The 13,024-nt window shown below is 40.1% G+C and overlaps 1 protein-coding gene across 1 annotated transcript; it reads right to left on the minus strand.

Annotated features, from left to right (window-relative positions):
* Positions 1-1,840: 1,840 nt before the first annotated feature.
* On the minus strand, positions 1,841-10,881 carry LOC148593459 (fatty acyl-CoA hydrolase precursor, medium chain-like). Its single transcript, XM_088530828.1, has 13 exons — positions 10,626-10,881; positions 9,659-9,863; positions 8,724-8,868; positions 8,204-8,337; positions 7,733-7,886; positions 6,677-6,778; positions 5,547-5,651; positions 4,465-4,605; positions 4,294-4,380; positions 3,135-3,282; positions 2,810-2,941; positions 2,427-2,499; positions 1,841-2,015 (listed from the first exon to the last, which is right to left on the minus strand). Exons 1-13 carry the CDS (start codon positions 10,696-10,698, stop codon positions 1,841-1,843), a joined length of 1,674 nt encoding a protein of 557 aa, XP_088386954.1. The 5' UTR covers positions 10,699-10,881.
* Positions 10,882-13,024: the final 2,143 nt, after the last annotated feature.

The raw sequence follows: 13,024 nt of genomic DNA on the forward strand, positions 1-13,024 counted from the left end.
CCTTCACCAGTGCCTCACCCCTGCCAGGGGTCTTTCAGGTGCTGGGACAAGACAGCAGTTTTAACATGCATCAAAGATAGAAGCTTATGCAATATTCCGAGGATAACTTCAGGACATCTTGAAGGAGACATGGGCTGAAAACATGTTGAAGAGTTATGGTAACAGAAACATTGAGGAGCTTCATTCTCGGCCTTTGCTTCATGTGCTCAGTTCAGGTATTTTCCTAAAGCTGAACTGGTCACTCAACTCTGGTATCTAGCTGTTTCAAAGGATGGAAAAGCAAATACTGCATCTCCTCATGCCTCAAGAAAAAACATCTCACATTTCCGCAGGGTTCTGTGAGTTTTTTACATACTCATCATATATTGGACAAGCAAGCTCTGGAGAAACGTGCAGAAAAAGACCTATTTTTTTTAAAGCAAAGCAAAACTGGAATCACTGAAAAACAGTAAGCATGGACTTAGCATGAAATAGCTCATCAGTGTGTAAAGCAAAGTCATGCTTAGAGCTGTGTGAGAGCACCCTTAGAAACGTGTAATTCATAAAACACAAGAAATGGCAAATGCCTTCAGCTGAGTTTTCCCAGGTTGCAAATGAGTGGCAGACTACTATGTCATCTGCTATATCATTGCTAGCGAGACTATGTACGTTGTGTAGCAAATAAAGGGTCAAGAAGATAAACCATTTTATGCTAGCGGGAGAGCAGAGAGGGCAAAAACCTGATAAAATTAGGGGGATGGAAGAATGAGAATGTTACGTTACGAGAACGTGACAATGTTACGTTTCTTAAGTAGATTAGGCTGCAGCTTTTGGAGATGCTGGATATGATCATATTTTAAATGCAGTTGAAATTACAAACAAGTCCCTCTTCTGCCCAAATACAGCTCAGCAGAATGCAGACTGACTCGACAAAAGACACCAAGATCCACACAAAATACAGGGATTAACCACTAAAGCTGACTTTGTCACAACGTGTAGGCCAAAACACTCCAGGCTGGGAACTGGCTACCACTACAGGAGCCCTGTTTGACCCCATAATTCTTTACGTGCCCGTGCAACACTTTTCACATCAGCTTCCCTCCCATGCCCAGCCCAGGGACACCGCCACGGAGCAAACAGTGACTGGTGAACAACCCCATGCTTTCCCCTCCGCTCACTCTGGGTGTGCGGCTGCCTTCTCAGCAGAGCTTCCTTCCCTGCCCCGTGAATCATGGATTCTTTGCCAGGAAGGACAGAAGAACACAAAATCACGCCACAGAACAGGCCGTGAACACTTGAGAACCTCCAGACTCACGTCTTGCCACAGAAAGTAGGAAAACTTAGATCTGAAACCTTTAGGGTGAAGAAATAAACGGAGCGCAGTTTTCACTTGCTGGGTGTAATTTAACCAAGGTGTGTCAGACGGAAGGGTCAAAGAGCAGCTCTTCCTTGCGTGATGTTGGTTGTATGCAGCTCTCCAAATGGGCCATCGGTTTCAGTAAACAGGAAATGCAACTTCAGGTATTTTGAGACTGCACGTGTGCTAGAACCACCCGAGGAAATATCAAACAACTGTGACCTTCTGTATGTAGACATTTTTACTCCATCGTAAATAGACATTACCAATATAGCACATTTCAGGATTCTGAAGTTTTGAAGTGTTCCCCCACTTCATTACATACTGATTTTTTCGTCTCAGGAACATTCCAGATTTCCCGTGATTCTCTCCTACCACTGGGATCATGACACCAAATTACATAATATTCACTTTCCAACTCACTATTAAATTCTGCATTCTGACAGACTGATTGGGTTTGGCTTTGCCTCGAGTTTTAAAAGCAAATCACATCTCCTGATAGACTTATAAATCTGTGTGTTCTGTTTTTCTTTCTGTGGTTTGTTTTGTCATCTGTGCCCAAAACTCCATTTTGTGTTCTTTCAATTTCCTCGCTTCCTTTTGCGTTAGGTCTATTTCCAGGTATCTCTCATCCACATCATACTGAGGCCAGTGCTCCAAGCCTTCTCCGTTAGGATTTCTGGAAAGAGCATAATGAAAAGTTAGCTATTAGCCTGTCAGTTGTCCTCTGACTGCTCAGGCTCTGTTTCAGAAAACCAACAGGAGCCCAGATTATGTGATTTTCATAGCTGAATATTTAAATGTTCCTATTAAAATGCTCATTGGTGGAATAGCAAAATTTAATAACTGCCATTAGAGTTTTGGAACTCAAACTCCATTGCAGATGGAGTAATAGAACTTGGATATTTTTTTCTGTTGTTGGTAGTCAGGTTCATTTCAAAAGTTTTTCTTGGAGTTGTTAGGAATATGAACAATTTTCCATATTTATCTTATATTCTGCAGAATTTGTAGAACCACTATGTAAGTATGGTTGTCGTGTTTCAGACAGCACAGGTAAAACTGGAGCTGTAATTAGCACTGTGATTCTCACCCATTTCTAGCAAAGTTAGTCCAGTATCTCATAACCGTTCGACTAAGCTTATTTTCTTCTTCTGTAGCATTTCCTGAAAAGTAAGAGATGAAATTGCAGCATTAGAAAACAAGTAATAAAGCACTTAATTCCAATAAACTATAATCAGTTCTACTTGCTACTCTGAGCTATGGGAGGTTGAGACTCTAGGACATAGCTGCAAATGAAGGATTTCATGAAAAGGAACTACTTCTTAAAAAGGGACGATAAAACATGGAAAACTGATATTTTTATTTTTATATTTCTGAAAGGAAATTCTATTCCAAAAGCACTCAAGAAAGTAAAAGCACCCCTAATAAAGATGCCTTAAAAAAAGAATTCTTTAGCAAGCACAGATACATCACCTGCTAAAAACGGCTTTCCAAAGACAAAGGCGATCTCATCTCCATGGTCTGCTTTTACAAACTCTGGTCTAACGCCTATAAAGGAACTGGATCGATGCTGAAATTCATAAAAGTAGACTGGGTGGCCAGCATCTAAAGGAAAATAAAAAGAGTGCTACTACTGCTGCTGCTGAAAAATATCTGCTATTAAAGGCGACAAAGTTTCATCAAGGGCTATTTGGATACTATTAAAGCAAATCTGTTCTTTTGATAACGAAGCATTATATGTACTATTTCCAAACCCACCATTGTGCATTTCCTCAAACAGATGCTGAAATAGACTCACCTCTGTGGTATCTGGCTGATTCAATGGATGAAAAAACAGCCAAAACGTCTCCCACCGCATCTAGAAGCCCATTTCGCACCTTAGCGCGGTCCTCAATATCCCCTATGTATTCCTTGTAGATCACATCAATGGTATCACTAGTAACATCCTAAAAGGAACAGAAAAGATATTTCCTTCAGTGGTGATGGACATAAAAAGGATTAGCACCATTAGCACTACCTTCTTTTCAGAGAAAATCCCCAGGTGTGCTGTGGGGAAAAAGCTCAGAGCTCAGAACTGGGAATCACACAATTCCCAGATATTCTCGCAGGGGAAGAGATGGGCAACATTACAAAGAAGCCCCTCCAGCATGTTTAGACAGATACCACTCAGCGATGCTAGTTAGGGTAGTCAATACTCCCTTCTGTGGAAATAACCAACATAAAAGAAACCCTAATAGATTCCATAAAATTCCATTATTATTATCGATGACCACCGTTTAATCCCTTTTGGAACAAATGTGGACTCTACTGTCCCAAGCTTATCTCTGATAGTTGTGGCTCTGAATGATCTGCTCCATGTACAGGCAAGGCAAATACATCCTATTTTCTGGATTTTCCTATATTCACTAGTTTCAGGATGGCATCCAGAAAGCAGAAAGCTAAGACCTTTTCACGTTACAGGAGCCAAAAATAGAGATGCCTAAGCCTAGATTTCTCAGTGCCATTTTCAACATCTCAAGGTATCCTTGCTAATCTCCAGCTGCTGCTTCACAAAGGCCTGTGTGTTCTCTACGTCTTGTGTCCTGCCTGCCAGGACCGTGTAGATGCACTGGAAAATATCCAGGGATATTGGAAAGGATACAAGGTATCTAAAGTGTCACAAGAGACCTACCTGTAGGTATGAGAATCACTCCTGGATTTCTGCATAACTCCTTTTATAAAAGATGGAGCATTTAGGAGGGCAATAACTAAATTTAGAGCATATTTTCTGTGTTAATCACTTGCTAGGGACGTAGAAATTAGAACCGTGTTGGCTGCTCATTTGAGTATTAAGGCTCCATAATAAGAAGCTGTCACACACCACAACGTTTACCTCTAAAATACACCACTCCAGGATTACAAACAGCACCAGCCCAGTCAAGAAGCAGCACTAGATAATTACTGAAATAATCTCTTACTATTGAAGACAATTGTAAGACGCTCTGTAAAATGTGACGTGCTTCATCTCTGTCCATACCTTCGGTAATACCAGGAAGTTTCATTGCCTGCACAATAGAAAGGATATATTTGGAAAGGAAGTCCTATATTAACAATATTACATACAAGGAGAACTACTCAAAATCTCTTACTTTAGGAAGGATCCATCCAAACTCACAGTTATTTACTCCTATTATATATGGGACTGCACTAGTTGCTTTTTCAGATAGCAATTGCTGGGGACTCTTAGGAAAAAATACGCCATCCACTGTTGCACTGATGAACAAGGGAGTCTGAAAAAGAGAGAAAAGTTCAATGAATGAATACCATTAAAATTAATATTATATTTTGAATAGACATGAAATGTAGGTGGTGTTGCTCATTTTATGTTTCTTCTTATTTAGTTCAATCCTATTATGAATGTATGGATCAATAGGGGAAAAATTTCTGTGTCCAGACTGCAAAGGAACTAGGACGTCAGTACTTGAAATTTTGGATTAGACCTCATACATACGGTATTAAATATATAGGTTCCCTAGGCAAAATTGTGACACCCTTAGTCTTTCCCTGTTACAGCATGACACCAAAACACAAATAGCTCAAAGCCCATATAGAAAAAGACATTGTAGAAAAAAAATGTCCAGATTTTTCAAATGAGGTACAGCATAGCCTCTGTGTTGTGAATTCCTGCAAAAGTTCAATAAGATGTTAGGTTCACTTAAAGCTCCCCTAGTGTTACAACAAACAGGGAGCATTTTTAATAACTTTGACAGTAACATGTGAATCATAGAATGCTCAAGGTTGGAAGGGACCTCCAGAGGTCATCTAGTCCAACCCCCTGCAGGGTCACCTAGAGCACGTGGCACAGGACTGTGTCCAAGTGGGTTCTCAAGACCTCCAGAGAAGGAGACTCCACAACCTCTCTGGGCAGCCTGTTCCAGTGCTCTGTCACCCTCACTGTTAAAAAGCTTTTCCTTAAGTTCCTGTGGAACTTTTGATGCGTTAGTTTCTGGCCATTTCCTCTAGTTCTGTTGGTGGCCACCACTGAAAATAGGCCAGCACCATCCTCCTCACTGCCTTCCTTGAGTACTTATAGACACTGATTAGATCCCCTCTCAGCCTTCTCTTGTCCAGGCTGAAGAGGCCCAGCTCTTCCAAGCTTTCCTCACAGAGCAGATGTTCCAGGCCCGTGATCATGACGTGACAATTAAACGCAGACCAGAATTTCATCTACCATCTTTAGAGTTATTTGTTCCATCTCTTCTTCTGTTTTTTTTCTCAAGCACTGAACCATTACAGCTGAACTGGATGTCGGGCAACCAGCTACCGCAGCAACTGTCTGCAAGCAATAAAAACAAACAGTACAGTCACTGTTTTCATTGATTTTCACTGATAATCCATACTCTAATAATTATCCTTATCATTATTACTCTTGCAGAAGGCTTTGATTGCCTCTGACTCTGGGACTCCAGGAAGGAGGTGGGGGTGGTGGGGACACAGGCATCTAAACTTCTCAGCAAGGACTTCTCATCAGAGCCAGACTTGTTCCAACTGCAGAGGCAAGGACAGAGCAGCCTTCATAACCCTTCACACTGTGGGTCGAGCACAAACACCACAACACACTCCTCTAAAATATTCTGATAAAGGACAAGGTGTGTCACCCTTGCAAACTGTATGCTGGCAGAGAAGGCAGGAGAACATATAGGACCTAGTGCCCTGACTCAGAACACAGCCACACAGATGGTAACAGAGAGCACTTTACAGCTTCTTAATGATGCACAGGTATTTTAGGGTGGAAAAATGTAATTTCTCAGTTGTCATTACAGTGACAGAGATCAGTAGAGCATTGCCTTTTTTTTTTTTAGTATATTCTAGATTAGCAAATCTAGATTCCTGAAAGTAGTTTCTTATAGGTTGAGACAGCAAGGTTGAAATGAGCTCTTCTTTTGTATACTCATTCATAGACTGAATTTGAAGAAAACGGAACATTTGGCTTCTTTGAGTATGACAGAAATCAAACAGGGGGAGGATGAAAAATATTTGCAGCCTGCCGCGATGTTTCACCCAAACATTTGTGTTCACCTTTTCCTGAACACCATGGAATGAAGTTCATTGCACTTGGTGCCTTTTCCCTGCCTTCTTTCTCTACTTGCTTACTCTTTGGCTTTCTCTTAGGCATTGTGGATATCTGGGTATACCAAAAGCAAAAGATCTTTAAACATGTACTTCTTATCTGCACATAGAAATGCTGTCTTTAGTGCCTGTGGCTGTGGTTTCAGAGGAAAATGACCTAGCTTTTCAATAAACAGTACATAACCTGCAAAATGATTTGGAGCGTATGTTAAAATACCACAAAGCACCCACATGTGCTTGCTGCTCAGGATTGTCTGTGAAGAAACTCTTGACAGCGGCACCGCTCTCTGAGATGGCCTTGTGGAACAAGCCCCTTGCCAGAGGAGAGAGGACCTGAGAAACAAGAAAGGGCATTTCAAGAATGACAAGCACCGTACAAACATTTCAAGTATGGCAGAACACTAACTTAGAATATCAGAAACTACTTCTTAAGGCATCTTGAAAACAAATGTCACAAGAATAAACGTTCTGTAGACTTTGGTCCTTGATCAGTTATGCAAACGAATGTGGCAACAAACACATTCAAGAGTCCATGCCTGTCCTTTTCTCTCCCACAGCAGCCTGTTTCCAAGATTTTATGGAACTACACTGTGAGCTAGATAAGGATTGAAAATGACGGCGTCCCAGGTAGTTGCTTATAACTGTACTGCAGCACAGCCACACTATTTACCAGAGGGCAGGAGGTTAGCAAAGAGGAGTTACTGCTAACACACATGGATCACGGAAACACGGTTTCACTGTGCATCTTCTATCAAAGTGTGAGAATTTGAACAGGAGCCTCTTAATCTTAACTGCACCTCAAATGTGCTCAGTACTGATTACAAATTTTACATCAACATTGGGTCTCAAAATGCACATCTGGTTCAGACATTATCACAATTATTCAATTTGAGTAACCACATGAGTGACTGTCAACATGCAGGAAATGGGCAAGAGGGCATCCTCTAAAAGCACTTTTCTCACAAGGATAAATTTTGGTTTTACAGTTCTTGGAAAAAAAAAACAGCCTCAAAACCCCACAGAATTCAGACTAGTAGATGAGAAACAACACTTTGGATCTGAACAAGAAGATTTGGGTATAGAGCATTTTCATCAGCCAGAAGGTGCTTTTATATCACAATGTCTTATGGACTGAAGCGGTCTCTAAGACTTTACAATATAAATCTATTACAAAATCGTTACTTCTCTCTTCCTGACTTTTCTTGCAGATACTAAAAATAAGCATGAATGGTATTTTTTTTCTTTTTTTTTTAGAGTGATTAAAACTAATGGTTTCTGTGAACTTACAAGAGCAGAAACACTGATCCCTCCTGCAGATTCTCCAGCAATAGTGACGGATGCTGGATTTCCTCCAAATTTGATGATATTTTCCTGAATCCATCGAAGAGCTGCTACTTGATCCAAATAACCCCAGTTCCCCTGGGCATGCTCATCACCAGTGCTGGAGGAAAAAAGAAAAAAAAAAAGGGAGCGGAGCATTTACTTAAATGCTTGATGAAAGAAAAAGTAGAGATAAATACAATCTGTGGTAAAAGAAATGAGCTGCCAAAGAACCTCTCTACACAACTGAACAAGAAGTGGCTCAGGAAGGGCTGAGATAAGCCCAGGTATCAAACAAGAATGGATTCTGAATTTGACTTGAGGCTGTTGTGTTGTTCTCAAAGGTTGTCTGTGTAATTAAAAAATCTTTAGTTTTTAATCTATTTTAGGACTTAATTTTGGAAATCCCATAGCAAAGATTAGGATAGAACCACTTACCTAAAATATCCAAGAATACCTAATCTGTACTGAATCGTTACAACTACCACATTGTCAAAGGCTGCTAATGCTGAACCATCATATGACGAAGCTGCTCCCGAACGGAATCCACCTTCATGGATCCATACAAAGACCTGAAAAAGAAAAGTATATTAAAAAAAAAAAGAATGAAAAACAAATGAACAAAAAGTACAGTTGAGAGGTCCTTGTTCAACAAAGGAGATGTAAAACGAAATAGAATATTTTATGCCATTTCACTCACAACTCACAATGCAATCAGACTGCATTTCACAAACGGTAGATTTCTTTTGAATATGAGATCTGCAGACTTACAAAATGGTACTCATTTTATTAAACCTTTGAATACTGACTTTCTAGAGGAAATCAAGCATTTGATTTCCTCTAAGTCAAACAAAGTTATTTTAATCTTGGGGAAACGTTTAGAATTTAAAGCTTAACTTGTACCAAGAGGTACCAAGGCAATCAAGTTTGTCCGAGAATTTAAAGAGATTTTGCTTACTGGCAGCCTCTCCTGTTCTCCAGCACCACTGGGTGAATACACATTTAGGTACAAGCAGTCTTCAGACATTTCAAAAGGAATTTTTTCTTTTCGATTAGTAAGATAGTCTGAAAAAAATTGTCCTTCTGCTTTATCCTGTAGACACCTGAATAAGTGAAAAACAATAAGCAATAAAAACAACTAAAACTTCCAACTGACTTCCTCTATAAAGTACAAACCAGTAATCGATCCCTAGTACATTCTCTATTTTTCTGCTGGCAACAGAAAAGGATTTTTTTTAAATATATTTTTAATGCCTTTTCTTCCTTTTACTGCCAGTCAGACAAGTCATTAATGGGCTCTGTAAAATACAGTCATAGTGAAGACTAGAACAGTGACATCAAGTTGTAACTTAGCATGAATCAACTTATTGCAGAAATCTACCTGCAAGTGGATATGACCATGAGGAAATTCACTGAAAAACTAAATGAATGATTTGGCATCTTATATACGATTTTTTTTTATTCTACATGTAGGTTTTAGGCTAATGATGGGCAACCACTGGAGTAAGATGGATGGATGTCACTGGACAGTTCATTCTTCCAACTTTATTCCAACATTTCGCAGCTCATTTTTGTTTTTGCTCTGAATTTACAAGGTTCATAAAAATGACTAAGTAATGGATGAATGTCCCCAAAGCACAACATTATTCACCAAGTGCTTGTCCTTAATAGTTTATTGCTGAAACCCATTAGATAGCACTTTGGTTTTTTTTTAAAGAGCATCTTATAAAGATATCTTTAAAAATGCATTCATTGTAAAGCAATTGCAAGTAGCATTGAGACGGCATCATAAAATTTCTCAGTGTCCCTTTCCATTGCCCTGTATATCAGGGCCCTGGAGCAGCATGTAACATAAAGTCATCATAAAGATCAGTAGTTTTGTCGTTATCTTACGCTGGCGGGTAGGAAGTGGCATTTCTGACACCTTCCCACGGCTCAGGCGCCTGGGGTTCGGAAAACCTCAGTGGTCCAACCGGAGGCTTAGCAAAGGGAAGTCCCAAAAAGACATCAACACTCCTCTGGGCTGCATTTACTCTGACTCGGTTCCCTCGGATTCTCCCATATTTCGTCACCACTTCTGGTTGCTCTGTGTTTTGACCTACGTGCACAAAATCAGGACTGATTTTGTAAGCGTTTACAAGCAATTGACACATTTCTAAGAGCTTTAGCTACTTAAAAATGCACATTTTGTTTGCTTAAAAAATTCATTTTCATACATAAGGCTTCAACAAGTACATGAATCAGAACAACCAACATTTCAGCCTTCATTCTGATTGTTTTTGTACGTAAAACCTCTCACATGTATATCATCCATTTTATCTTAATAGCCACACACATAGATAACTACATATAGCTCTTAATCCTCTGGACCTAAGTTATTACTTAGACTTCTCTAAATTGCTCTAAGAAAAGACATTCTTCTTTCTTAAGAAAAAGACCCTTGAATACACAGAATACACTTGGGAATCTTGATAGTAGAGCTAATAAATAATCCCAATATTCCTGAAAACAGCACAGCATACCTTTTTTCTTTCTTTCATGTTTTCACATTTAGGTAAGATGGGTTTCAAAATGAGCACGAAAGTTCTCACCACCAAATTAAAACTGTGACGTGTTGGTCTTTGACTCAGCAGACTGGATTTGGAGGTAGAGATTTGATTTCACTATTTGTGAAAAAGGCAAGTAAGGCAAATTGTCTGAAAATAGGTCACCGAAAAGGCTACGTGCTCTCCAACACACCTGTACAGCAATATCAAGTACCCTGGTCCTCCAAAAACACTGGAATTCCCTAGAGAGAGCAGCTTGTGCACGTCCTATCTCCTTACACAAGGCAACAGTGAAAAACATTTTTGAAGCTTACCAGTAACGACAAGAGCTGTGACGCCGGCGGTGACGATCAAGCACAGCAGCAGGCTTTTCTTCCCAAATGCCATTTTGCAGGCTAGTCACACATTTACCTCCTCGCTTTGTTGCCTTATATACTCAGCGAAGTATAAATGTCATGCAAAGCAAACACGGATTGGGAAAAGCGACAGGCAGGCTGGGAAGCAGCAGTAGCTGCGAGCGGCGGAACAAGTGTCCAGGACTGCAAGCCACTCCTCCCGGGAAGCGCAAGGCAGCTCCGCCGCGGGCGACAGCCCAAACCTCCTGCCCTGCAGCGCGGCCCCGACACCGACACCGGCGCTGGCCGTCCCCAGCTCCTCCGGCATCTTGCACGAGCTCCGGCAGCAGCTGCTTTCTTTCAAATGCTCTGAATAGAGTTTGTTTATCCACACAGAGATGGATTCCTAGCCCTACATTGCAAGAATTTTTGCTTTACACACCAGTGATCGAAGGAGATGGCAAGAAGGAACACCCTGCGTAGAATGAAACAAGCCCCATCATTTAATAGCAGATTTTAATGAAATGACAGTGTAAATAGTTGAGTTTCAGGACCCGACTCAATGTTCCCATGTCCCCGTATTAGGGAACTACATAGATTTAAATCACTGTAGCAGTGGAAAGCTAGCATTGAAGTGCAGCTGATTTAAAAAGGAATCTATCCATCTTTTAAGCAAGTCATGAACCACTAAGTAAGACTTGAAACAGGTCAGCTTACCCAAAGAATCCAAGTAGTCCAAGTCTGTACTGAATTACTACTAACACAACGTTATCATAGGCTGCAAGTGCCAAACCATCATAACTAGAGGCCCCACCAAACATAAAATTGCCACCATGGATCCATACCATTATCTTGAAGAAAAGAAAGTGAGATTTATTTTTATACATATATCTCTTGGCAGATTTCATGTGAAAAGGACAGACAACCACAGAGAATTAGGAATTCCGAATCACTGAAATTCTGGAGAGCTGAATTTTAACCCAGTGGATTTTGAATTTCACACAACAATATTGTTTTTGCTACTGCAGCATCATATTTTTCAGAGGGAGCTCTTTTTTATTTGCCTTTTTTTTTTTTTTTTGGATAATGACTGTTTATCTATATGCATTGACAATGGAATTATAGGATTTGCCCTATTAACAGTATCTATAACCCGTTCATTGCTCCTGAGGACTCAGCACAAAATGGATGAAAATATCAACAATGGGTACACAAATGATTTAGCAATCATGAGGATATTGCTTGCCAAGGAGAGCTTTCAAAGTACAAATCCAGTGTTATCTCTATACCCTGCTTCTATTGGCCTTGTATGCTCAGTTGAACTTGGTTCATGCTGCGCTTCATCAAAGTTCACGGGATTATCAGCATCTAATAGACAAATAAAATATTAATCGTTCTGGTAATAACATAACTGAAAATTATATACTTAAAACAAGAGCTACCATGATAATGTGAGTGAAATGACCATCCTAACAACTCTAAATGTGAGCTATGAGGACACTGTGTATTCTCAAAGATTAATGGGAAGGAATCCTTCAAATTCTTCACCAGTGCCTCACCCCTGCCAGGGGTCTTTCAGGTGCTGGGACAAGACAGCAGTTTTAACATGCATCAAAGACAGAAGCTCACGCATTGTTCCGAGGATAACTTCAGGACATCTAGAAGGAGACATGGGCTGAAAACATGTTGAACAGTTAAGGTAACAGAAACATTGAGGAGCTTCATTCTCAGCCTTTGCTTCACGCGCTCAGTTCAGGTATTTTCCTAAAGCTGAACTGGTCACTCAACTCTGGTATCTAGCTGTTTCAAAGGATGGAAAAGCAAATACTGCATCTCCTCATGCCTCAAGAAAAAACATCTCACATTTCCGCAGGGTTCTGTGAGTTTTTTACATAGTCATCATATACTGGACAAGCAAGCTCTGGAGAAACGTGCAGAAAAAGACCTATTATTTTAAAGCAAAGCAAAACTGGAAGCACTGAAAAACAGTAAGCATAGCTCAGCAGTGTGTAAAGCAAAGTCATGCTTAGAGCTGTGTGAGAGCACTCTTAAAAAAGTGTAATTCATAAAACACAAGAAATGGCAAATGCCTTCAGCTGAGTTTTCCCATGTTGCAAATGAGTGGCAGACTACTACGTAAGCTGCTGTATCATTGCTAGTGAGACTATGTACGTTGTGTAGCAAATAAAGGGTCAAGAAGATAAACGATTTTATGTTAGCGGGAGAGCAGAGAGGGCAAAAATCTGATAAGATTAGAGGAATGGAAGAATGAGAATGTTACGTTATGAGAATATATGAGAACGCTGTAATGTTATGTTTCTTAAGTAGATTAGGCTGCAGCTTTTGGAGATGGTGGATATGATCATATTTTAATTGCA

This window comes from Tinamus guttatus, unplaced genomic scaffold (genome assembly GCF_059628265.1).
Source record: "Tinamus guttatus ecotype Peru unplaced genomic scaffold, ASM5962826v1 Tinamus_guttatus_pri_ptg000389l, whole genome shotgun sequence".
NCBI classification, from domain to species: Eukaryota; Metazoa; Chordata; class Aves; order Tinamiformes; family Tinamidae; genus Tinamus; species Tinamus guttatus.